At 40.0% G+C, this 26,306-nt stretch overlaps 1 protein-coding gene across 1 annotated transcript in view; it reads left to right on the forward strand.

Moving 5' to 3' along the window:
• Positions 1–6,629: 6,629 nt before the first annotated feature.
• Positions 6,630–26,306, forward strand: part of LOC145978198 (salivary peroxidase/catechol oxidase-like) — a 160,062-nt gene continuing 140,385 nt past the window's right edge. Inside the window, exons 1-2 of the mRNA XM_083110639.1 lie at positions 6,630–6,652; positions 9,230–9,456. Of these exons, the coding sequence (XP_082966765.1) occupies positions 6,630–6,652; positions 9,230–9,456 (250 nt within the window). The remainder of the gene's footprint in view (positions 6,653–9,229; positions 9,457–26,306) is intronic.

Genomic DNA, 26,306 nt, shown 5'->3' on the forward strand with positions numbered 1-26,306 from the left:
TCAAATTTACAGGAGAAACTACTTACGGAAACGAGTTTCTGTAGACTTTTGAAAGCTCGGGGAAGTGTTTTCTCCCTACGTTCAACTTATTCGGCCGGTATTTTTCGACATTAATATGTCTCCGATGCACAAAAGTTCTTGCCTCCATTACGTTCGACTACGTGAACCAAATGTTCCGTGCGTTCAATGACGTAACCCCCGGTCAGTGTTTCCAAACTCGCCATTGTTTTGCCAGAACATGACAATTTTACCTATGTTTGCCTAACCTCACAGAACCTAACCTAACCTTGCGTGCATGGTTCGTGGGGCTATTTATGAATGGTTTGTGGGGCTATCCATTCATGGTTCGTGGGGCTATCCGTGAATGGTGTGTAGGGCTACACGTGCATGGTTCTTGGTGCTATCCGTGCATGGTTCGTGGGGTTTTCGAACACGGAAAAAAAATACAAAATGAGTAACACGAAAGTAGGTATTTTTCGGTGAAGAAGATTGCAACACTGCAAACCCACTGATCATCGACAACCCTAGTCAAGATTTCTCCGCCATATTGTGTGCGAGAGGAACGAACAATAATTATTCGATGTGTGGACAATTGAAGCTATTTTCGTGAAAGAAGAGAAATCCCACCTTAAACAATGTTTCGCAATGCATAATAGGTAAGTACGAATGCAAAAAACGACGAAATGAACGAGTGAAATGTGTTTTCCCTATACCATACTGTTACCAATTCGAACTCCAAGGAGACGAAAAACGTTCGAATTAACAAAACCATCACGTCATTATGGAAATTCTTAGAACATTATCAAGTCCCAAAAAATTTAGTAAGTGCCATTAAGAACCTTTATGAAGCTACTTAGTGAAAATCAAAGTAGATCATGAAATCCTTTGAAATAAATCATGATTGAGACAAGAATGTAGTCCTTCTCCATTTTTATTTATTCTGTACTTTGATAAAATAATTCAGGAAAGGAAATATTTAAAAACCCTCAAGAATATATATTGACGGAAATGCAATACTAGAGCAGTAATATTTGCAAACGACCAGATATTTATGACAGCAAGTAAAGATGGTCGAAGGTCTGTTTTTAAACTACAATCAATTCTTAGAAATTATAACATGGAAAATTTCAGAGTATAAGACAGTCAATGGCAATAAATGGTAAAAAATACTTCCTACAGTGAAAATTGTGATAAGCGATAAAGTAATTGAATATTTGCGAAGCCAGATTTCATAGTTCGAACACCTAAAATATGTTGAGGAAAATTTATTAAAATATAATAGATGGAATGGAATTTTGGAAAACAAACGAGAAAATAAATTCAAATTAGATAACATAATTTCAAAACCGGCTCTTCTATGGTAGGAAATGTTGAACTGTTCGCCAACATGCTAAAACTAGAATGAATTGTTCATACATGAGCTTTTTGCTGTCTTTATGTGGAGTAATCTTACGAGAGATTAGAAGTGAAGAAATCCGAAATAAATGAAAGGCTGAAGCAATGGTGGAGAAAATTTAAAAGATATGAAAGTGGAATCAACATGTTCTGAGGATGCTAGATAGCCGTGTGCCTCGAAAATCATTAAATTACAGGCCAAAAGGAAAAACGAATTTAGGAAGATCATATCGCCGGTGGAATGATCAATTTTTGGAGTCGCAGAACGGGCTTTGGTTACCCAGACCTGTAAGAGGAAGATGATCACGTCATTAAGAGAGCCCTGGAGGTTGGCATCAAAAGAGTATTCCTGCCCCGGCGCGATACAGATACACCTAGCGACATATCAGGGAACTAGGAATTCTTCTTGGTTGTGTCCTAAACCAGAGGCCAGAGCACAGGCCGTGGGCCAGAGGACCTCTCCCCCATGGTGAAGAGACTTGCCACCATGCCTCCCCCTGCCTTCACCACCCCCTCCCCTTCCTAGTAATTCAAATTATCCAGGTTCGGTTTAAGGAGAGTCCACTGTACATTGTTCAAATTTCGGAGTGCAGGGCAGATATCTAATTATGTCATTGCTGTGGAACAATTAATGAGAACATTGTTGCCGCTTAGGCCTCTCCTATGGCATCAAAAGTTCCTACGTCACCAAAGTTCCTGGGTTTGAGTCCCGGCTGGGCATTGGAGTTTATTGTGAGTGTCCCTTCATCAATTTAATTCAGCCAAAAATGACAGAAGGTCGACGCCAAATAAAAAAAAATACAATTTTGGTTATAACTGTTAGGTCAGGTTATGCCAGCCTGTTAATTATTTCTAATATTTAAAAAAATACATATTTATGTATATTTTTACCATGTTTCAAATACTTTTTCTTTTCATTTTGTACAGTGGGATCCATGAGTATTATCGTGCAATTGCCCATGACTATTTTCATTAATTTTTCTCTTACATCCTGTGTTTTTAAGCGATGGATTTTTATGTATGCTGGTACAAAAGTTGTCAACAGCTTGTTTTGAGTTTTCTTTTAATTCTTGAAGCTCTTATTGGGTCAAATAAAGTGCACGAACATATTGATGGACAATTTGCACATTGATACTCATGGATCCCACTGTGCCACTCCTCAAAGCAATTTTTCCCTATTGGAGGCTGTTTTTGCACACACACCCTAATAAGTCCTATCCTGTGTAGGCAATTCGAGGATCACAGATTACTCTCGAAGCTCTTTTCATGGTTTGAGACTGTTTTTCTGGTTGAAGCTATTCATATTTGCCTGATCTAATGTTTATTTAGAATTTTTTTTCACCAGAGCTCGCCCAGCCCAGCGTGTAGATGACAAACTTGAACAAAGCATTCCTCATACACGTTCCCGTAATGGCGTTTAAACTTCACCCTACCCCACGATCGTTGCGTGTTATATTGCAATTGTTAAGCGCGCACAAGGTATTTGTGTTGCTTTTTAACCTCTGAGATAACTCCTGATAATTTCCCAGATGAGAAGTGTCCTGGCTCAATTCCAGTGTTGCCAGTTCCGTTTGAAAAATAATCAGGAGATTGGCGTGCAAACACCAGAGGTTCTAATGTTGGAAGTTAAAAGAAGCTTTATGCACGGATGGGTTTATCGAGACTGGACCTACAGCTTAATGTGAGATTTGAGTTACTATGTGCCTGCATCGGGTATTGAACCCATGACTTATGTCATCAAGAAGGTCCGGAGGTTTTAGATGAGTGCAAACCTCTACCTAAATTGATTGATTAGGTTATTTCACGCCGCTTTTCTGCCATTGTTGGCTAATTGCGACGATGGGGACGAATGGCGATACGAAGAGATGGATTAAGGAACAAACATACATATGTGGGACAAATCAATACGTACGGAAGATAATCCTGGCTGCAGGTCCGGACGCCAGAGCCTCGTTAGTCTGCAAAATGCAGTCCACGGTGTACTACGTGCAAGTGAGGTTGGCATTTGAATGTCATCGTAAAGGATCGATCACCCCTTACACTCCTTCCATCTAAAAAAGAAACTTTTTTGATCTAGTGGCAAATCATACGCATATAACGATATGGTACAGTGGGATACACAAGTATCGTTTGCAAATTGTCCATGGCTATTTTCATTAAAGTTTCTCGTACAGTGCGATCCATGAATATTACGGTACAAATTGTCCATCACCATGTTCGTGCAGTTTTATTTGACCCATTAAGAGCTTCAAAAATTAAAAGAAAACTCAAAAGAAGCTGTTGACAACTTCTGCAGCAGCATACATAAAAATTCATCGCTTAAAAACACACAGGATGTAAAAAAATAATGAAAATAGTCATGGACAATTTGCAAAGCAATAGTAGTGGATCACACTGTACATCGTGCTTTAAAAAAATATATTGTTACGTCTTCCAATTCTTGAAGCCTTAAAATAAAAATGCATGGACACAATTTGCGTCGTAATACTTATGCGTCCCACTGTACATCCCTCCCTCCATCTCTGCTTCCTGCCCTTCTTTTCTCGTGTCGCCACTTGACAGAAATATGGCTGACAAGCAAAGAAATTACCGATAATTTTGTTGTACTGGCAACCCTGCTGGATGTCTGTTCCAGCACGTCACCTAGCGTCGTGTAGCGAATCTGAAATATGACGTCGCAATAAGGAACTAGAAAGGTAGGCGCGGATTTGTGCACGAAAATGTCTCTAGAGGTGACGAAAGATGTGAAAGGTAAGCAATAACGGCGAGGCGGAGAAGCAGGTCGGAGCCAGTGAGACACGCACGCAGATTGTCTTGTGGCTGGGTTAACGTTTGACAAAGAATTTGTTTAATGGGGAAAGACAAGGTTGTTTATGCCCTTGGCAAAGAACGTGCTCTGCAACAACATTTGATCTCTCTCAAAAATCCCTCTACGACATAAAAATTCCCTCTTCGTGTACTGGAGCGTAGTTCTCACCGTAGACTCCTCATCTTCGTGGCTGATTGTGGATATTTATTTGAGGTTGTCTTCATATATTTAATCAAATCATCAGTCATCCTCATTGTCTCGATTAATCTGAGGCGATAAAAAAGGACATGAAGTACACAAACGAAGAATCCGTTATTTTCTGTCAGGGTGTTTTTACTGTATTCCACCTTGCCTTTTACCCAGATCGTATACTCGAAAACGATTTGACAAATTAGAAAAGTAGAATTTATAGAGGTGGAACCGTCGGAGATATTCAACGCACACCAGTAGATGACGTCACGTAGAGACTTTTCTTTCTGAAGGTTAGTAGTATGATACTTTTACGAGTTTGATGCAATTTCCCCACATAATATTTTTTAACTGCCGAATTAAGGTTGAATGTTTGGAAATCTTTGTTGGAAATTTTCTGATCCTCAAAACTACGTCACAACAAAAAAACCGAACCTAGGCGTTTCCACATTGGGTGCACACCAATATTGAAATTGGTCGCTTCGTAATTTACCATTTGTTCACGTCGAATTCATACAAGCACATTGGTTGATGACGTGACGTCACTGATTTTGATACACACGTGAACGTGTACTTTATGTTCATGAATTTCGTCGCAGACTTAGTAGCGAAAGGAACGTATCATCGACAAGGAGACGTGCAGTGGGATCCATGTGTATTACGGTGCAAATTGTCCATCACCATGTTCGTGCACTTTATTTGACCCAATAAGAGCTTCAATAATTAAAAGAAAACTCAAAACAAACTGTTGACAACTTCTACACCAGGATACATAAAAATCCATCGCTTAAAAACACAGGATGTAAGAGAAAATTAGTGAAAAATAGTCATAGACAATTTGCGCGGTAATACTCATGGATCCAACTGTAATATACGAAATTATTAACATATATCCTCAAGAAGTTTTTTGCATCTGGTTTGTTCGCACTTTCCGCTTGGCGGAAGTACTTCCGAGATATTAAGTGACGTATCCTTTCCTAGAATTGTAGCTTCCATACTTCTTGACAGAATCCAACGCGAGGAGTTACACTGCAAATTATGGATCTAGCTTCAATTAACAAGACATAACCACTTACACCTAAAGAAGTTTGGTTTCAACGTATTAACATTTCAATGAACCTATAACAATCCTTCTTTGATGTCGGCTAAATGACACCATTGCCACAAAAGACTTAGCTATATACCAGGAAAACTGTAACATCCTCGTGCTGATGGAACGTCTCATGATATTATCTTTGAATGTCGAGTCGGTGCAATTTCATGTTTAAGATATTTAAACTAATTCCAATTATATAAGAAGAGAAAATATTACATTATAAGACTGAAATTGTAACAAAATATGTGGGAAAAGGGGGGGGGGGATGTAACTGGTGCAGAACTCAATGGCTAAAAGGTAATTAAAGAAATCAGAAAATCGTAACTAACATTTGTTAATTCTCTGAATGAGGACATCTTCATGAACGAAAGAACAATTTGTTCACATTGTGAGTTACACTCGTATATTTACGCCACCGTTATCAACGTTCCTGGGTTGTGATACAAGTTTTTTTTTAAGTTTGAATCTGAAATTGAGTATCCAGTTCCGATTAGCTTTTGTCATCAAGATGTGCAAAAATGAACAGATTGTTCATGGCTTTCCTTCATCAGTTCGACCTCGATTCTATGCTTGATTTTTTAAAAAATCTAGAAGAACTTGTTATTTCAGGAAGCAAACAAGTGTGTCAACTGTAGGGGAGTTGATTTTTGCTTAATATTTGATAGACATTTCCCACTCTATTACACATTTAGTTTTGTTAATCCCGGTCGCGCCGTGTTTTTCCCTCCAAGATTCCCTCGCCCGTGGGAAAATTCCGCGGCCTGCCCTTGAACGCAGCTAGCGATTATGTTTAGCGGCGTGTTGAGGATGTAGCGTGGATTTTTGCTTTCGCCTCGGCCCGTGATCTTGCACGGGATGCAGATGCGTTAACTGGACCGCGGAACGAGAGCATTTTGCGGGTGAGATTCACAACCCATTTAAACTTTTGGCCGAGGCGCTGGTGTGAACGTGCAAATTGTCTTTTGTTTCGTGAGATATTCTTCCCGCGCGCGTGCCTATCTTGCTCCGGAAAGAAGGAATCACCTTCGTTTTTAGGTGAACATGTACGCGCGAAACGTTGATAGTGAGTGAAGTGCTTTCTGTTCGGAAATCCATACGTGTTAGTAGTGAACTATTGTGATTTTTTTTTTATCTGGAGCTATGGTTAAACGTCCCACATGCCAGTAAGTTTATCTGCTTAAATTGTAATCTATCTTTGAAAGTAACCTTCATCCTATCTGTGATATTTAAGGATCGCTGGTAGACACTAAAAATCTCTAAAATTCGATGTTGTGTCTCCAAATGTATTTTTTGGTTAGTTATATTTCAGTTGTCCTGCTTCTAGTAATTTTTATTGCCAATTCTACTGACTGGGTACGAGAGATTGTGCACGTGGGTATTATAGTAATCAAAACTATGAAACACTAGTTTCTTCAGAGTACTGATGTCGGAATTATTTGTTGTTCAGCTATCTGCAGGAGGATGAGTAACATTTATCATGAAATCACACGTGTCATAAAACATTCACAAAATTTAAGTTGTTTTTTTTTTGCCTACAATTTTGAACACGCTACGAACGAACTGTGTAACGAAAAGATAATGCCTTGTTATTGTGTTGTGTTTGTTTTGTGCAGGCCCCTTTACAAAATCGCACTCTTAATCTTTCTCTCCTTTCTCAAGGTGCTTGTTACACCCCTTGTTTTAACCTTTTAAGTAAGAATTTTAGATAAAGGTGATATTTCCCCGTACATATTGAGGGGTGTAAAATGGCCACCAATTTCAAATCAATCAATCAACCGTAGAGCATTCACCTTCGAACAAAGATTACGAATTTACTCTTCTGCAAAATCTCAAATCCAGTAAGTACAATATGCATGTACTTTCGGTTTCAGTACGTTACCTAACATAAAATATAAATGCCAACGGCAACACTGAGTCTTATGATGCGAGGTTGCAAACGTACAGGATAAACATTGCTGTGCTTCGAGAGCACACAGCGTCGAAACAAGATCTCTGCAGGTGATGTCCTGTAGTTGGAAGTTTGTCAGTGTCCTTTGTGACACATGAATGAGAACCAGGGGAAAGTAACTCCAATTTCTGAAATTTGCAGGAGAAAGGAAACGATGTATTTTTACGAATATGTCCGACTGACATAAATTGGAGTACGTGACTCCATCTTACTGCTAAGGGTTAGAAGTGGAGATGTGTCGGTCTGACTCCAAACAGAGTTTTTCAGAGGAGTTTATTTAAGCAAAACTGAAAACCACATTTTTGGAGTTACGTTCCTCTGGGTCTCACGCGACGAATCTTCGCATCTAGGGACGAGCAAAGTGCATTCAGTTCTACATACAGTTGTACATAACCACGTGTTACTTGGCCCGTCCCCAGATAATGTCTCACCTATAGCGTAGTAACTAAAGTTGTCACCTTCTTCAAGGGATTGCCGACCTCTGGGGCGGAGTGATTAGCAAAGGGCGCTACGACGCCAGAAGTCCCGGGTTCGAATCCCGACGTAGACATTGGTGTCCTTTGTTAGTGTTCTTTCATCACATCACTAAAAATACATGTAAATTTGCTGAAATGTAAAAATATTTAAGTTTATTAAAATATCTAATATGTTTATTCTCATTTCTATGCTGTTTTTAGATATAATTACACTAAATTAATTTCTCATTATTATTATTGTACTTTAAAAAGTTTTCTTGTAATAATAAAATTGTAACGTGCTAATTTAGATTGGAAAATCAGTAATCTGATAAACGGATAACGTGAATGACAAGTTTTGAGTACAGTGTAGTCGGATATTTTTCACCGCGAGAGATATGCATTCGAATTTCTACAATGTTGAAGCATATTCTTATTTAATGAAGAAAATGAAGAAAAATGTACATTTAATGCCACAATTTATTATTTCTTAATGAAATAAAAAGTTTTTCTGTTTCATTAGACACCATGTTAATGTGATGCACAGTGAACCACTAAATAATTACAATTTCAGATTTTTTTTAAAAAAAATCTTTTGTTTTTTGGAGAAATGAAAGTGTGAATGTTTGTCTCACAATCATAGCACCTTACTCAATGAAAAATCAGAAGGATGTAATAATACCGCATTTTATATAAAAAGTGTGTGATTGTTACATACCATAACATGTATTATTATGTATCTTTGTATTAAAATGTAAATCCACCTTCTTTGCTGGCCCCCGTTGCGGAGTGGTTAGCACATCGCGCTACGACGTCAGGGGTCCCGGGTTCGAATCCCGACATGCGCATAGATGTTTGCAAGTGTCCATTCATCAATTTCACCATATCTTCACTCATCCTCATCTTCGTAAATTAGCCAAAAAGTGGCACAAAAGCGAAGTAAAATGAAGCAAATCAATCAATCAATGTAAATCCACATTGTTATAAAGTTCAAATACACTATTTATGAAGTTCAACTCTTGACATGTGTATTTCTGTTTATGTCATGAAGAATAAGACACAACAGTAATGTAAACGGGAAATATGTAAAAGTATGTTACATTAAAGTGACATATATGGTTCCTAACATTGTAATTCGCTGACATTTGTAATTTTTGCTTGGTTACATACAAAGGGAAAATATGTAATTGCATAAATGTCTGGGCTCTAATCATTATTTATTCTCATCACAGACTTCTGCCAATGTTCTGTGGCATAGTTGCCAGTACGTGTTCAATTATGTGTTTAATGGAAAGTTTAGTTGGTTTTTTAATTGGATTTGTTTTTTTCGTTTTCAGGATCCTCCAAGGGAGTGCTTCGTACCTTCTGCTGCTCGCATCCCTGGTCAACGGCCTCCCCCCTTCCACCAGCAACCACCCCTACCGTGCCCCCCATACCCTCCACAGCAGCAGGAACGCCAGCTTCGAGGTGCATGACTACGATATGCTCATGGCGGTGGCCGAATACGGTATGCAAAGGATGCACGACCTGTACTATGTGCAGGAGCCTTACCTCTACGACAAAGGTGAGTACGACTATAGGTGCAGTTAGGCTTGTCAACTTAAATTCCGGGAAATTTCTTTACAGCGTTCGTAAAATGTTCTAAACCCCAACCGGTCAAAGAATAAACTTCAAGAAGCCCTGCCTTTTCGCCCCCAGTGATGCTTGACACGTCTTTTCCCATTGCACTGATATTTATTGTTAATATTTATTGTTATTAATTATCTTTTCTCTTGTGCAAATGTTTATTGTTCTTTAATCTTAATTTCTGTAATTGCCTATCACTGATAATGTCAGGATAGTGACTAACCTGTATATACTTATCTTGTAAGGGCTGTTACCATGGCAATTACGAGTGTCTTTTGTCTTGACTTAGAAGTTCGTGCTCGGTTTTTGGAATAGAGTGATCAAGTTGAATTATAAGAAGTTTAATTTCTTTGAGTGACATGGATTATATGTTAGGCATATAAGTATTTAGTTTGCAAAGAAGTAAAATAGACTTCCTTTTTCTTAGTGCAAACTTAACTTTGATTTTTATTTGACGAACTAACAGAGAGATATTACACCATACCCTGAGAGGCATCACGCGAATGCTTTCGAGTCTTTCATGTGAACTTATTATTTGCTCTTTTAGTTAAATCATGTTCTTTTGACCAAGGGAGAGGCAGGGAATCGGATGCACATTCGCTTGCTACGCGGCGGAACCATTAGGCTTCGCCGTGCTTGACCTTGTTGAGGGAGCCACCTGTTTCGAAAACGAGTCGAAACGAAAATTTTGCCAACGCAGAATACCACGATAATTTCCCCTCACCACGGCAACTAGACAGACTGGTTCAGCGGTTCATGTGACCCTCCCAGGCTTCCGATGGAAAAGACAAAAATAGAATTTTGAAGTTTGTTCTTTAGCAGGCTTTCGAAGACTTATTTCTTGAATATCAACTGTTAAATCCTGCTTCTTTTCCTTTACTTCTTTACTTCAAAGAAAGATCAGTTTCTCTCTGACAACCATGTCAAATCCACGTGGAGCCCAGTAAGTCCTCCCCTCAAACCTTTCCCACCAATAGCGTCCGTTTTAGGAACTGACAGTACTTGTCAAGTCCACGTGGAGTAAAGGAGATGTTGCCAATTCAGTTTCTTTAGAGATTTCATAACGTGAGATTGCGGTTATCTTTGTAAGGTTGTGTAATTGTATTGTGCTATATACACAGTGTGGAGACCTTGCGAGTGCAACGTCGCAGTGAATGAACGGTTGTCTAAACCAGGGTTGTTCAAGGTGCAGTAACCCATAAATTCTAATGGGTTCTAATTGGGTTCCGCTGTAGGACCGGAACCTTCTCTCTCGCACAATTTAAATTCGGTTCAAGTTGCCTATTGTTACATTGAAAAAAGGTTCCTGGACCGAATTGAAATTCTTCCGGAAAAAAGTTCCTGGACCGAATTGAAATTCATTCTGGAAAAAAGGTTCCTGGACCTAATTGAAATGCTTTAAATATGAAAAGGTTATACACTGTCTAGAACTCATTTACGTTTGCTGATTTTCTCTCCCAGTCCGGGATTGAATTTATTTAGAATTCCTGGACCAGGGTTGACCGATTAAAAGTTGCCTTCTAAAAAGTCCGCGAGAACGTTATACATTGGAATGTCACGCTGCTGTTGTAGAAAGCGTAGCGCAGGGAATAAATAATAACGCTGTTGTTCTCTCGTGGGCCAGGTTCAAAAACTCCCTTGTCGAAGAGTAACTCTACTGTACAGTCTGAGAAAAAAATACCTGGGCCACGGGACGTAGAATTTCGTAACGTCTTAAAGCCTGTTGTTTATGCAACCCAAATAACAAAATATTCGCTTAAGTTTGCCTGGTGATTCTGACTTCTCGGGAAGGATTGAGCTTTGATAGCATGAGTCACATGACTCGTGCCCCAGCCACAACAAACAGCTGGGTGCTACGATGCATCCAGAAGAAAATTTCAGGAACTGGTTTCTTGACAAGAGCTACTCGTAAGGAAATACTATTCTATCAAGTGATATTAGAGTCATTGTCAAGAAGGTTCGCTGAAATGATGGTTCTCATCACAGACCACATGCCACACGTTAATTGTTTAAGTCTAGTTCATGCACTGGACCTACAGATTAAAATGGGATTCCAACCAAAGCCTCTCTACTTGGTATTGAATTCGGAAGCCTTTCATTACATGGCGAAGACGTTACTACTACGACATCAGAGAGGCAATGGAACCCCTTGAGAAAGAGATAAGCGAAAATTGCTACCTGACAAACCATATTTGCCCGTAAATTTTAAATATAAGACAATATTTTGTACTGACAGTTTCGAACCGTGGGAGAGGCATATATTTTTTTGTACCATCGTCCATTTCACGAGTTTATAATTCTTCCTCACCGACACGAGTAACGCGAGTGGTAGAAGAAAAGCGAAGTAAAATAACTAAAACAGAAATAAAAGGAAAAAGCGAAATAAATTTTATTCATAATATTCTGCAGTCACTTGAGTTGTATTCACGGGATGCTATCTTTAAAGAAAGCCGTGGTCTCTTCCTTGTCTCTTTCGCTTTCTTTGTGCTCTTGCTTCCCCCGTCACGATTGGTCTAAAACTAATTAATGCGACGTTAATTAAACAATCCAAACAACGAAACAATGCACAATCAACTGCACAAGACAACATTCCAAATGTTTTCGAATCGGAAAACAATTGAGATGCTGTAAAATGACTTAAGATGCAGTAACAAAGTGGGAATTCGGTACCGTATAGAATTAAATCGGTAGAGATGTTCGATTTGATTGGATGTTTGTTATTTAGATTTGCTATTCTTTCACTTTTGGCAAATAGCGACGATGAAGATGAGTGATGCTATGATGAAATTGATGAAGGGACACTTACCAAGGACACCCACGCCCAAGTCGAGATTCTAACCAGGGACCCATGGCATCGTAGCGCGCTGTGCTAACCACTCCTCCATGGAGTGGACATTATAGCATATTTTGTGTGCTCAATTGGGATCAATCAATGGAATGAATAGGCATATTATATGATTAATAAATTCATATCATAATACCACGTCATATTATTCGGCACGAAGTAACATCAGAGACATTCAATCTTGCATTTTTGCCTTTCAACTAATTCTTTGAATTCAGGTTAATCACAACAATAAGATAAATTATGAAGAAAATGATAGTGAATGTGGGATATTGACAGTTATTACGAATTTCCTGAGAGAAACAACATTAAGCAGGCTCGGTGGTCAAGCTCATTAAGTGATTGACATTCGATATCGTCGCCAAAGTTCCCGGTTTTGAGTACCGTCCTTGTCGGGGGTGTTTGACTATTTCGTCATCAATTTCGTGTAATGGTCACTCGTCCTTATCGTCGCGATCATCGAACAGGGAATAAAAATTATAAAAATAAATACGATGGAAGAGTACTTATTTCATCTCTCACGAAATCTCCTACAAAACCGGAATATATAAAATACATGTATATTCATTCACATACATTTTCGATTTCTATATTTAACTAGTCGAGACCGAGAACGGGACAGCAATTTTCAATTCGACAAACCGAGAGGCGGAGAAACTGTCAAGTCTCGTTTCTTCTTGGCACCTCCGTAATCGAGTTGTTCTGTTTGTCATTGGCTTTGTATTGGCAATTATTGTCATTATTCTTCCCCTGCAGGTAAACCATAACGATGAATTACGATGAAATGAAGCAGATAAAAGGGCAAGAACAAGAAAGTCATGCCTGTTCGGGACTCCAACCCAGAACCTTATGTAACGAGATTTGAAATTCTGGAGAAGGCGTCCGTGTTTCGCTTGGTTTTCTCTTTCCTCTACTTCTCTTATATTATCATACATGTATAATAAAAATGGATCTGATACGATATGTTGCGATTCATAATTGTGCTGGTTAGATGCTACAGATGTGAACTCCAACCTGCAATATATTATTCCCTTTTGTTTCGTATCTGGTTGAACATGAAATTTTCTTACACTGTGACAATTTCTTTCTTAGTTTTGGTTTGGTGCACAGATATGCTAATCTGGACTCGACCTTCAGTTTAAAGTGGGATACTAACCACTATGTGCATCCATCGTGTATCAAACCCGGGATCCACTGATTACAAGGCGACGACGTTATCACTACTCCATCGAGGAGGCCCCATGACAAAATGTTATTCACTCGATCTCTACCATAATTTATTTCAGCATTTACATTTTCGTTTTCTTCTTCTTTTTTCCTTTTGTTAACTACTCTTATACAACTCTTTTTGCGTCTTCGAATTTCTTCTTGTTTCAGGAAAAAATAATACATGCAGGCTCTATAAAAATCCCCCGTTCAAATAGATAAAACGTTCACTCTCGAGAACTAATTTACATGTTTATCACTAACGTAACCATTAGGAAACTATTGAAATGTTAACTGATATAACTGCAGATGAAACAATACTTACAGCCACTAACGAAATATCTATTCTTGTGTAGCCTCACAGACAACAAGTATCTGGTGAGTCATTCACTCTTGCTGACTACGGGCGAAGGTCACTGAACTAAAGGGTGGTGGCAAGCAAGCAGGCTTGTGCTCTACCAAAGACGAGGTCACGTGTTCCAGTTATCAATGGCGTACGAAATAAGGAGGAACACAGCTATCTGACGTATGTTTTGGTCCCGTCATTGCACGTAGACAGTGGCGTATGCTGGTTCTAACGAGTGGGTAATCTCCGACCTTTTGATCCTCAAACTCCAAAAGTTTCCGTGCAATTTATGTCACGCTCCATATTGGATTTAGGAATATTGTGTCGGAATGTTTGTCTTATTGCTACGATCACAATCAATTAATTCTCGTTATTGCAGTTTACTATACGCGTAGAATTTCAAATAATAAAACAAGACAGTATTATAAAGCTATAAAAAAACAGCCTGTGAAATATAAAAATGAAAGACGTGCACTAGTGAAATAAAAACCCGCAATATTAATTTAAGTGCAAAATTCAACTTACTCCAGGACCCGATTACTTGTGCTGTACTACATCCAAAGCACGCTGTTTGTCCAGTTGCACGTCAATACGTGTCTGGGCGAAAGATTGCAGCTTAACAAAGGAAGTTATGTGACTTTTGGATTTTTCATGTTTGGCACAAGTGTTGCAAAGATTACAGTCACGCGTCCATACATTCTTTTCAGCCCCGAAAAGTAAGCACGGCGAACAAAAATGCAAAGCTTATTAACACTTATACTTCCTGTCAACCATGGTGTTTTGTCATAATTTGCTTGCGAAAATGCCTCACATATTCCCGATTTTGTCTTTGTGTGTAGAAATAAGTTCAAGCGATGACACTGGCCTACCTGTATTAACAATTTGCAACTTCTCCTGAAAAGATCTTGTTCCAAAAGGTTTCACCAGCAAATCTTGTATCACATCCATTACCCTTTAACACAGCACTATCACGACAAACACTAACACCTAAATAAATAATAAACACGAAGCACAGCACGAAGCCAACGACTACACGCATTCAGTTTCACGCGCCAAACTTCTGTTGTTGTGTTCCTGGCTCAGAATGAAATTCCCTATGAATAATAAAAAAAATCCCTTTCCGAGCTCGAATTGACAGGTTTTTAAAAGTTCGAATCATTGCAGGTCAGAGTCAGAATTTTAATTCGGGATGAGGATCATCCCTTATTATCAGCCGCCACATAAATTTGAAACAGTGGGGTTAGAAGTCCTGAAGATGAATCTCAGATTATTAGAACGTATTAAGCAAAGTGTTTAATCCTGCTAATGAAGTAAAATGAATTACCACTATACACTTTTTAAATTAGATATTTGTAGGATTTCGGGGAGGGGGGTTTCCCTTTAAAAAAATATTCAGTTCCGTGAGATAAGTATTCTCGCTGCTTTTGAAGATTAGAGAGGAGAAACAATCACTATTTTTGTAAATACAAGGATGGGGGGAGTCAGCAAATAGGTGCTTTAATTGCTTAAGCCTTGAATTTTAATTCAGTTTGCTTCATCTTCAATATTTAAGCTTTTCCCTTTTGATAAATTTATGTTCAAGTAACAGAAATCAGCAAGACAGAAGCAAATGTAAAGTGAAAATTAGCGTAGAATTGGTTTGCCCATGTTATTCAGTTTTCCTGTTCTTCGCACTCTACCGGGTATGTTTTCCCTAGTTGAGCGGAGGGAACGGAAAAGGCTCTCAAGGTTGAGAGTGCGACCGGTGGACTCTCACAAGAAGGAGCTTACCCTGGGCACGGAATCACCGCGCCTGAAAAGCAGTGTTTCCTCCCCCTCTTTCCTTTCTCCTCCCTCCTCGCCAAGGGTTGTAAGGAAAGCGGGAGGAATGACGTCAGGGTGAGATTCCCTGAAGTCATTCCACCGGCTGGAGAAAGGTTCCCGGACATTCGGTGGCAAACGATTGGAAGTATTCGCGCGCTGGAAGCAAGGAAATGTATGCATCGAAATTGGTTTGGAAGAATATTGCGAGGAAATGTATATATATATATATATATATATATATATATATATATTAAAAAAAAGAAATACAGCCGGGTCATCTGCGATTACCTAGATGACCCAGAGTATACGCCGCTGCACGTAGAACACTTTATCGTAGTGGCCTTGAAGTTCCCTCAGGGCACTCCTACGTAAAGGCTTCTGAGCTAGAAGGATATCTTCCCCATTGAGTGGAGGAAAAGTGGGTGCGTATAGAGGTCCCTCAACTTTCGTATTCTGTTTCATTTCAGAACCCGTGCTGTATCGTCGACTTAATCCAATCTATCCGATGTAGGTTTTAGGTTCTGTTTCTGTTCGGTTATTTCATGTTGTCTTCCTGCTTATGTTATTCGCGACGAAGGCTCTGGATTCGATAATCTGGACAATAACGGGATTGTGTTGGTTGCTTGATTTGGTGTCTTAAGTTCACTTTATGTCCTGTTAGGCTAATCGTGAATGGACCTACAGTTTAAAGGGGGATCCGAACCACTATGTTCCTCCACCGAGTATCGAACCCGGGATCCCTTAATTACAAGGCGCCCACGATCCCACTCCGCCATCGGGGATTGTGTTCGCAACGAATGAATCAAATTTGAGTGATATGATATGCAACCATTGGAAGACTATTGAAAGAAAAGCTACGGGAACCTGCCAGTTTTTCTACTGCAGACAGGAAACCATAAACATGCAAGAGAAGCTTATATTCTATGAAACCTGACGCTATGTGCTCGAATACTGGCTATATATAATCCATAGAGGCATAGCAACGTTAAACAACCTCTTATATGATACATATAGGTTTAAAAAGGTCGAAATACAAAGATTGTGTGCGCCTCACTGATCGCGTAGTGGTAAGGCCTTGTAATCAAGGGGTCTCGGGTACGATACCAGGTGATCGCACATAGTGGTTCGGATCCCACTTTAAACTGTATGCATTTCAGATTAGTCTATCTGTGCCGGTGACTCAGTCGGTAACGCGTCTGACTACCATGCTATAGGCCCCGGGTTCGATCCCCGGCCGGTTCAAGCCCGGGAACTTTTCTAACGTTGGAAGCGGCCCCGGCGCCCACCCAGCGTCGAATGACATGGATACCTGGGGGAAACCCTGGGGGTAAAGGCGGTCAGGGGCGTGATGCTGATCACATCACCCCCCACTCACGAACGAATCAAGAAAGTATGGGGCGGCGTGATGCTGATCACATCACCCCCACTCACGAACGAATCAAGAAAGTGTGGGGCGTTACCCACACACCCCCTATACGCCTTCATGGCGTAGCGCTAAGCACAGGTGAGAACTTTACCTTTTTTTTTTTGCATAAAGTGGACTTACAACAAAATTTAAAATTGCGATAAAGATTATGATAAGGTATTAAAGAATTGGGTCTAACATATTTTTTTATTGTTTACCAATGACCTTGTTAACGGTGGAAGCGGTCCCGGCGTCTACCCAGCGTCGAATAACATGGGTACCTGGGGGAAACCCTGGGGGGTAAAGGCGGCAGGGGCGTTATGCTGATCACATCACCCCCACTCACGACCGGATCAAGAAAGTGTGGGGCGTTACCCCCACACCCCCTATACGCCTTCATGGCGTGGTGCTATGCACAGGGGAACACTTTACCTTTTTACCTTGTTAACTAATATTCTTAATTTCAGTTTCAAGATGAAATCGGCTACGAAATAAAAGGAGTGGGTTCATATTTCTGTTACGAAATTCCACTTTTGTAGTAGACCTGTGCCACACTAAGATGTGACATAATAAACAAATCTGAGACACTTTCAAAGTATTAAATTGCTATCTACGTATTTGGGAACAATCTTTCAATATAATACTTTTTTTGGACGCGTCAAATCATAGTATTTAATTCCTGTTTTAGCAGCTTTAAGAAACCTGATTTTTTGGGGGGGTTACAAATGCCCTTTCTGCTCCCGTCAAGTTACGCCTATGAAAAAACAGGAATTCAAAGTAAAAGACTGTCCCGACTAAATCGGGAGACACGTCTGATAGATTTACAATTGGGAAAATCATAATTAAGCGTGTAGTTAAAAACAACCTATTTTCATATATTGCATGCAGCTCTACTTTTTCTGCAATGTGGATCAAGAACTGGGGACGTGGAGAAGCACAACACTCCACGTAACCAATAGTCACGTGACCCTCTTTGCTTTCCTGTCATGTTGACCTTCGCGTGGAACACATTTCTCGGTGTTAAGACAGGCAAAATCACCCGATCATCGAAGGGTGCAATATGTGTTGCCTACCCTCCTGCATTACTTGCTCCTATTAAAGCCTTATGGGGAAGAACTTTTTTCCATGACTGTACATAACGCAATGGACTATATTAGCTCAAACAAACCCGTTACGTGTTGCTCCGGCATCCGATCCAGGAACTGCAGCCAATAGGAGCCGCCCAGTAGATATCACAGCAGGGACAGGTGGTGTTGCTACAACCAAGTGAAGGAACATGCGCGAGAGAATGGGGCTACATGGAGAGGGGCAACGTGACTGCAGCATTTGCGTTTCGCCCATTTCTACAACCTTAGTGACAATGAAGTTCGACCAGTCACAAATATAGGAGTGCGTTGTGAAAGAAGGAGAACACATGCATATGCTGAACATATTTTATTCAGCAGGCTACATGGAACAAAGGAAAACATAAATTTCCGCAGCAACGCAGCAAGGTATGGTGTCCACACAAAATAAAACATTTTCGTCCATCTACACGTGACATTGAAGTTCGACCACTGTTAGAGGGGATCCTGTTTACCGTGGTGTGACGCCGCCCCGTCGGCGAATAACTGTGGCAATGCGTCGGGGCATGCTGCGGACGAGTCGTTCAAGGTATTCCACATCGATGCGGTGCCATTCGTCCTGCAGGCAGGCGATAAGAGCAGCCACTGTCGTGGGTCCCCTATGTTGCACACGTCGCTTAAGAACACGCCACACATTCTCAATGGGCGAGAGGTCGGGACTCGATGGTGGCCATGACAGAGTTCGCACGTGATGGCGAGTCAACCATTCTCTTGTCAGCCGCGCTGTACGAGGCCTGGCATTGTCGTGTTGAAAGATGAGACGCCGCCTGTGGAACAGGTGCCTTCGCACTGTGGGAAGATGCCGCTCCAGCATGCGTGTATAGGCGTGTGCATTCACAATGCCCTCACAGAAGTGTAGTGGGCCAACCCCAGATGCCGTCATGCATCCCCATACCATCACTGACGCAGGTTTCTGTACCCGACGTGCATAACATTTTGCTTCATTCTGTTCCTCCTTCCGACAAATGACTGTTTTCCGTATTTTCCCGTACACAACATTGAAAATGGATTCGTCCGTCCACAAAACCCTGTTCCACTGCCGAAATGTCCATCCCCGGTACATTCGTGCCCACCGTAGTCGATTGCCTTTGTTCAACATGGAAAGGAAGGGTTTACGTTTCGCCTCGTACACTCGGTAACCGCATCGCTGTAGGTAACGGCGAATGGTTCTGGTTGACACTTCAATGTGAAAGCGTTCTCGAGTCCACAGTCGTAATTCGGCCACAGAAACATGATTGTTGGTCTGGATATAGCGCCTAAATATCCGTAGGTCACGCACGCTCAGCAGTCGTTTTCGACCGGGGGCCTTACCTGGCTCTGTAGTACCCGTATTTTGGTGGTGTTTGATGATGCAGTGGACGGTTGACTTGGGTAAGTTCAGTTGGCGCCCTATTTCCCGTTCACCGAGTCCATCCCGTTGCAACTCCATCACTCTTCTCCTCACGGTGTTGTCAATAGGTTTGCCCCTGGCCATGGTGATGATGCACTGCGGTTCGTCGGTGCGCAGCACGCGCTTATATACGGCGGACTCACTTATCGTGTCCGTGACGTCATGCTTCCGTCGAATGCGCCACTATCTGGAATTTCCGTATGGGTCTGGTGCCTGGTCGAAGATCAATGTCACGCGTATAGTTCCCCGTTTTCGTTCTTTACGTGACCTTGGGTGCAACATGCTGGGATCACGATTCTTGCCTGCTCACACGCCTCCTCTTACACACATGCGTCACTTCTGCGGGTTACCCATTCCACCGCCTATGCCTCTGTGCATTTAATCACGTATTCCTTTCTGGTCGAACTTCATTGTCACCAAGGTTGTACCTTGTACCTTAGATTCTTAGATTCACCTGGATTATTCTTTCATGCTCACAAGTGGATAATTGTTTATCGTCAGGTCCGTGTTCGATCCAAGTTGCGTATTGTTTCATTTCAATATGGAACTTGGACCCTATTTAAACTGATTCGGAAAAAAAGGTTCCCGGACCGTATTTAAATTGATCCCGAGAAAAGGTACCTGGACCGAATTGAAATACGTTAAAAGATAGAAAGGTTCTTTACGGTCCAGAACCCATTTACGCTTGCTGATTTTCTCTCCTGGACCGGAATTTATTTAATATTCCTGGACCTTTAACAACCCTGGTCTAAACACTGCAGGTGACAGCATCGCTTTTCAGAAGAAAAAAAACAGCTGGTGGCTCGAAACCAGATACTAGTCCGGTCGGCTTCCTCTCGAACTGTGGCAAAGATGGCGAATTGGCGTTCTAATCAGGACTTAAGCTATGTACCTGTTTGTGGTCTTCTTACTGTGAACACAAAATTGAATCAACTTGATCAAAACAACCTATCAACCACAATTTGCAATGAAACAAGATAAAATAAGTATACTGATGCAAAATGAAATATCATCATTTTATTACTACGAAAAACTAAATTTAAAAATTAGCATTTGAAAGACACTCAATCCCACTGTGATATGCTACGAACGTAATCTATACAATGAAGCAAAATTTGGTGAAGGGAGATAAATAAGTCTCCTGACTTTGATGCAACAATGTGTTTCTACTATTTAAACTCCAATTTGCTTCAGTAATGACTCATTGTCACGATCTTGTCAAATTAGTGAATATTGAATGGAATCGTTTAGCCTCAAGACTTTGTTCGTTCATTAATATGCTTCAAGTTGAAACTAATGTATATAATTTAATATGAGTTACTAATGGCACAGTTTACTTTGTCTTATTGTGATAACTACATTCAGTTTTACTTTGCCTTATTATTGTATAAGAAATATTTCATACTGAGGTACTACGAAAGTAAATACAAATTCAGGAAATATGATTTTATAAACTGTAGAAGTTCCTGCCATCTTGCGGACATTCTTCGAAATACGTGCTTTCTCAGGGCTTCTACATTTGTGTAACATTTTCGTACATTAGTATTTGGATGATTAACTAACTAATTCTCTAGCCTTCATGAACCCGAAGGTTTGTGGCTGCAGCAAGACAAGACAAGACTTCCACCTGTCCCTATCCTGGGCAAGATCAATCCAATCTTTTCCACCCTTACCGATATCCTTTAGGTCCATCTCAACGTTATCCCTCCATTTTCGTCTTGGCCTTCCTACAGGTCTCTTACCATCAGGTTTCCCAACAAGAATCCTGTAAACTCTCCTTTCCTCTCTCATTCGTGCCACATGGCCTGCCCACCTAAGTCTTCTTGATTTAATTATTCTAATAATATCTGGACATGAATACAAATTATGCAGTTCTAAATTATGTAACCTTCTCCACTCACCTGTCTCCTCATCTCTTTTAGGTCCAAATATTTTCCTAAGAATTTTATTTTCAAATACTCTTAATTTATGTTCTTCTTTCCATGTAATTCTACAGGCAAATTTACTGTTTTGTATATTTTAACTTTTAGTTTCTTAGATATTATACGAGAAGATAAAAGTTTATGAACAGAAAGGTAACACACATTTCCTGAGTTAAGTCTCCTTTTTATTTCCTCTTTAATATCATTTTCATATGTTAGTATTACTCCTAAGTACATGAATTTGGAAACTGGTTCAAGGTTCAAACGAGTTGTTATCAATAATTAAATTTTGTTTATTACCTATTGGTTTCGGCCTGTAAGCATATATTTAGTTTTATCTTTGCTAACTTCCAAACCTATCTCTTTAGCTTCTTTGAAAAATACTTTAGCATTATTCTTAATTGTATTTACATCATCCCCTAGTAAGTCTACATCATCTGCATATGCTGAGTCGCACCGTTTAATTTTAGTCCTTCATTAGTTTCTTCTTCCTAATAGCATATTCTAAGTCAAAATTAGAGACGAATGGAGATAATGCATCTCCCTGTCTTAACCCTTCATGAATTTGTCAGACACATTAATACCCACACGAATTTTACTTTCTGTTTCACTGGTGCATATTTTTACCATATTAACAAGCTTCTTAGGTATTCCAAACTACTAATATATTGTATAATTTATCTATTTTAACCGAATCATGTGCTTTTTTTTAAAATCAGTGAATAGCTGATGGACATTTTGATTATATTCTCAGCCGGACCCTGTGGCCGAGTGGTTAGCACATCGCGCTGCGACGCCAAGGGTCCCGGGTTCGAATCCCGCTGGAGCTTGGTTGTTTGTGAATGTCCATTCATCAATTTCATCACTCATCCCCATCTTCGCAAATTAGCAGGCACAAAAGGCGAAGTAAAATAAACTAAATCAAAATAAATAAATAAAAGAAATTATATTCCCACTTTTTCTCAAGTGTCTGATGTGAAAAAAAATGATCTGTAGTTGATCTGTTACGTTTAAATCCACTAATCACCTATAATTTCATTAGCATATGGGGTTAATCTTGCTAAGATAATGTTAGATAATATTTTATATGTTGTTGAGAGTAGAGAAATTCCACGGTAATTATTGCAGTTCATATTATCAACTTTTTAAAACACAGGAACAATTATGGATTCTTTCCACTGTTGAGGGATTTCTTCTTTATTCCATATTAAACAAATTAATTTATGAATTTGACATATTAACGAATTCCCATCATATTTAATTAACTCAGCTGGTATTAAATCAATGCCAGGTGCTTTGTTATTCTTTAGCCTTTTAATAGCATCTTTAACTTCAGTCAAGATAGGTTCTGGAACTAAAGGTTCTGCTACAGCGCCTTGAATAACGTAGTGTGGAAAACGACCCAAGAAACTGGTTCCCCGAGACGATGACAAGTAGATGGCAGTGCGGTCGACCCAGGTGCTAATTTTGTTATGAAAGTAATGCGGCTTAGTTAGTTTTTCGAATATATTGTGTAGATTTGTTTCTCTAGAAAGGCGGTAAGTGAATTGATGGAAACAGTTATATTTGTGGAGTAATTTGCAGTCACGAAATGGCATTCATTTGGAAAGAAAAGTAAAATAAAATTAATAAATAAATATCATGCGTAACAGAAGATGAAACATCGCAATGTGATTCCGGACGTCAGGTCTTGGACTGTGTATTAGAGTTTATTTTTCTATGTTATTAGAATATAAATAGTATCCTGAGAGATATTTCATACCGAGGCGACAAACCACAAATGTCGCTTGAAAGCGAGCAGTCGGAAATCAATGCAGCCTTTCGAACCGTAGGGACACAAGCTCTGACTGCACCGTTTCCTCAAGGAGATTTTACACCAAAGCGACAAACGATACGAGGATTTCACACCAAAGCGACACGGGTCATTCGGTCCAAGGCAACTTTCATACCGAAGTGACACATGTTGCTTGGAAAGGAGCCAATCAAGAGCAACATTTCACATCGTAGCGGCATGACGAGAAGCACAGGCCAGCGTTCGGTTGGTGAAATCCTCAAGCGATAAGTGTCGCGTGCCGCTTGTCGCTTTGGTGCGCAATCTCACTAAAGCAAGACACTCATTGCATCGCGTATGCGCGAACAACAAACCACGGCAACATGTTTTAAGCTATTGAGGAAATGGCCCAGTTTGAGCGACGCAGAAGCGACACGTGTGGCTTATCGTGTCGCCTAGATCTGTTGTTGTAATGTGCGATTTATCGTGTCGCCTAACTGTTGTTCGCAAGCAACGCTTGCTAATAGACTGAAGGCACCATGTCGCTTGTCACTTAGTTGGGAACTCCCCCTGTAGCGCGTCGCTTCGGTCACCCTTCCTTTAAGGAGCTTTCCGACCGAAGTAACAAGTAGCACGCGAATACGCCATATGAACGTGTCGTTTGCTGTTTGGACCCTCATGTGCAATGAATGCTATTTTACAGTCTGGAAGTGTGTGTCACTAGTGTGACAGTGTGAACATCCCGTGTCGCTTGTCCCATTGGTTTGAAAGTTTCCTTACACTCATGTCGATGGCACTAAGAAAGTTTTGTGGGGTTCCCCTTGTCGTTTCATGCAATCATCATTATCATCATCGCCGCGATTAGTTTAAAGCGGAAGAAAAGAGACAGTAAATATCAAAAATACAAATGCTTCAGTGTGTATATCTTTAAAAGAAATGATGATGATGGTAATAATAATGAACCTAATTCATACACAAAAATTTAGTTGCCAAGAACATTCCACGCGTATTTTTTCTCCCGTATTATTAACGAAAGTATGACGATAACAGGACGTGGTCGACTGTCTAGAATGTTCGTTAATATCTTCGCGACCACTGTACCAAATATCATAGCAATTATCACATTCATAGAAATGCTTCATATAAAAGAATCAGACGTTGCAGCGAAAACTCCATTTACTTCCATTATAAGCAGTCGAACACCAAGCACCGGGGTCAACACCAGCGCCTCTAGCGGATCATTTTCGAGTGGAACCAGCCTGAGAGCTCAGAAGCATGCCGTTTCCCACACTACGTTATTCTAGGCGCTGTAGTTCTACTGTGTGTACTTCATTTACTTCTGATTTATCTCCTACATGGACATTAGCCCCGTCTACTTCACTGCACTTTTTGACTGTCTTTGCACCGAAGCAAGTTGGTTACATGGTGCAACACCGAGTCGTCTAGCTCGTTGATTTGGGGTCACGTATTTGTTTGCACTACCTTCCAGACCGGTGTAAGTGTGGTGTGTCGTCACGTGGCGCGTTCTAACTAATCAAATGACCGTTAAAGCAGCAGACAGGCATTTGTTGAATCTTCTGAACTTGAAAACAGCTTTCCGTCTAATTGCTTGAACGTAATGTCCTTGCACCACATCACACTGGATACACCTGCACTGCACCGGGTGTCAAAAAGTGCAGCCAACTAGACGGGACTATTTAAAAGGTCATTAAAGTAGTTCCTGCATCTATTTAAAATATCGCTTGGATCAGCCAAAAAAAACACTGTTTTTATCTTTTATCAAGTTTACTTTAGGTTCCCACCCTTCTCTAAATTCATTTACATCTTTATATAAATCTCTGATATTTTTAGTTGTGCTGTTTGTTTCAATTTCAATAATTTTTGCTTTTCAAGTTATCTTTTTTTACTTCTAAACATGTGGTTAACTTCTCGCTTTATTCTATTATAATTGCTTAGATTTGTATCATCAGAGTTATTTAACCACCTAAGTCTAGCCTGATTTCTTATTTCTATTAGATTATGACATTTATTATCAAACCATGGCTTACTTTTTCTTGGTTTATGGTATCCTATACTTTCTATAGCTGCTGATTCTATTGCATTACGTATGTGCTCCCAATTCTTATTTACTTCTGTTTCATTTATATTTTCATTATCATTTAAATCCTGCAAAATATCGAAACTATTCTTTCATCGGCAAATGTTCCTGTATTACATTTGCACAATTCGGACGAAACGCAACTGAAGTAAAAAGTGTTACTTTTTGGATAATTATCGCGTTACCGAAATTTTAAAAAATAACAACTCCAACACGTTACTCGTAAGTTAACTATTCCTTTACCTCGCCGTGTTTGTAAATTCAGAATCAGATCATGGTCATTAATAAACATTGTATGTAGTAGGCATATCGCTTTATTGAAAATGGGTGAACACTCCAAATGTAAATGGATAGGAGTAACTTGGCGGGGGCAAGGGGGCACGCACTCACCCGAAATTTTCAGATTTAAAAGTTTTAAAATTTAAACGTGGAACCCGAGGTTCATGCCCCCCTTAAGTTACGCCTAGCTACGGTGATTTGGTAAAGGTGCAGCCAACATAATTTAATTAAGAATATATGTTTTGACCATTGGGAAGAATTTTGCCAACTTAAGCCCCTGCCTTGATACGCCTCTGGCTGGACTGGGTTTAGACAATTACAGCAAAACGTGGCATCTTCAGTATGAGTAGACAAAACTAAAAAATATTCAGGCGCGAGCCCCTCCTTAACGGACTAAGAAAGCCTTCAAATGAGATCTTAAAACATTTAATTTATTAATTAATGCAAGATTCGATTAAGAGTAATTAATTCTTGTGCTGGAGTGCCCTTCCCAAAGAAGCCCCAACTGGTAACAGAATGAATAACTATGCAATGAATATATGGCTGACTTTACCATATCGGTGCAAATTTTAAAACTCGGATAGCAACACTGCAAGAAA

Source organism: Lepisma saccharinum, chromosome 24 (genome assembly GCF_977018435.1).
Source record: "Lepisma saccharinum chromosome 24, izLepSacc3.1, whole genome shotgun sequence".
NCBI classification, from domain to species: Eukaryota; Metazoa; Arthropoda; class Insecta; order Zygentoma; family Lepismatidae; genus Lepisma; species Lepisma saccharinum.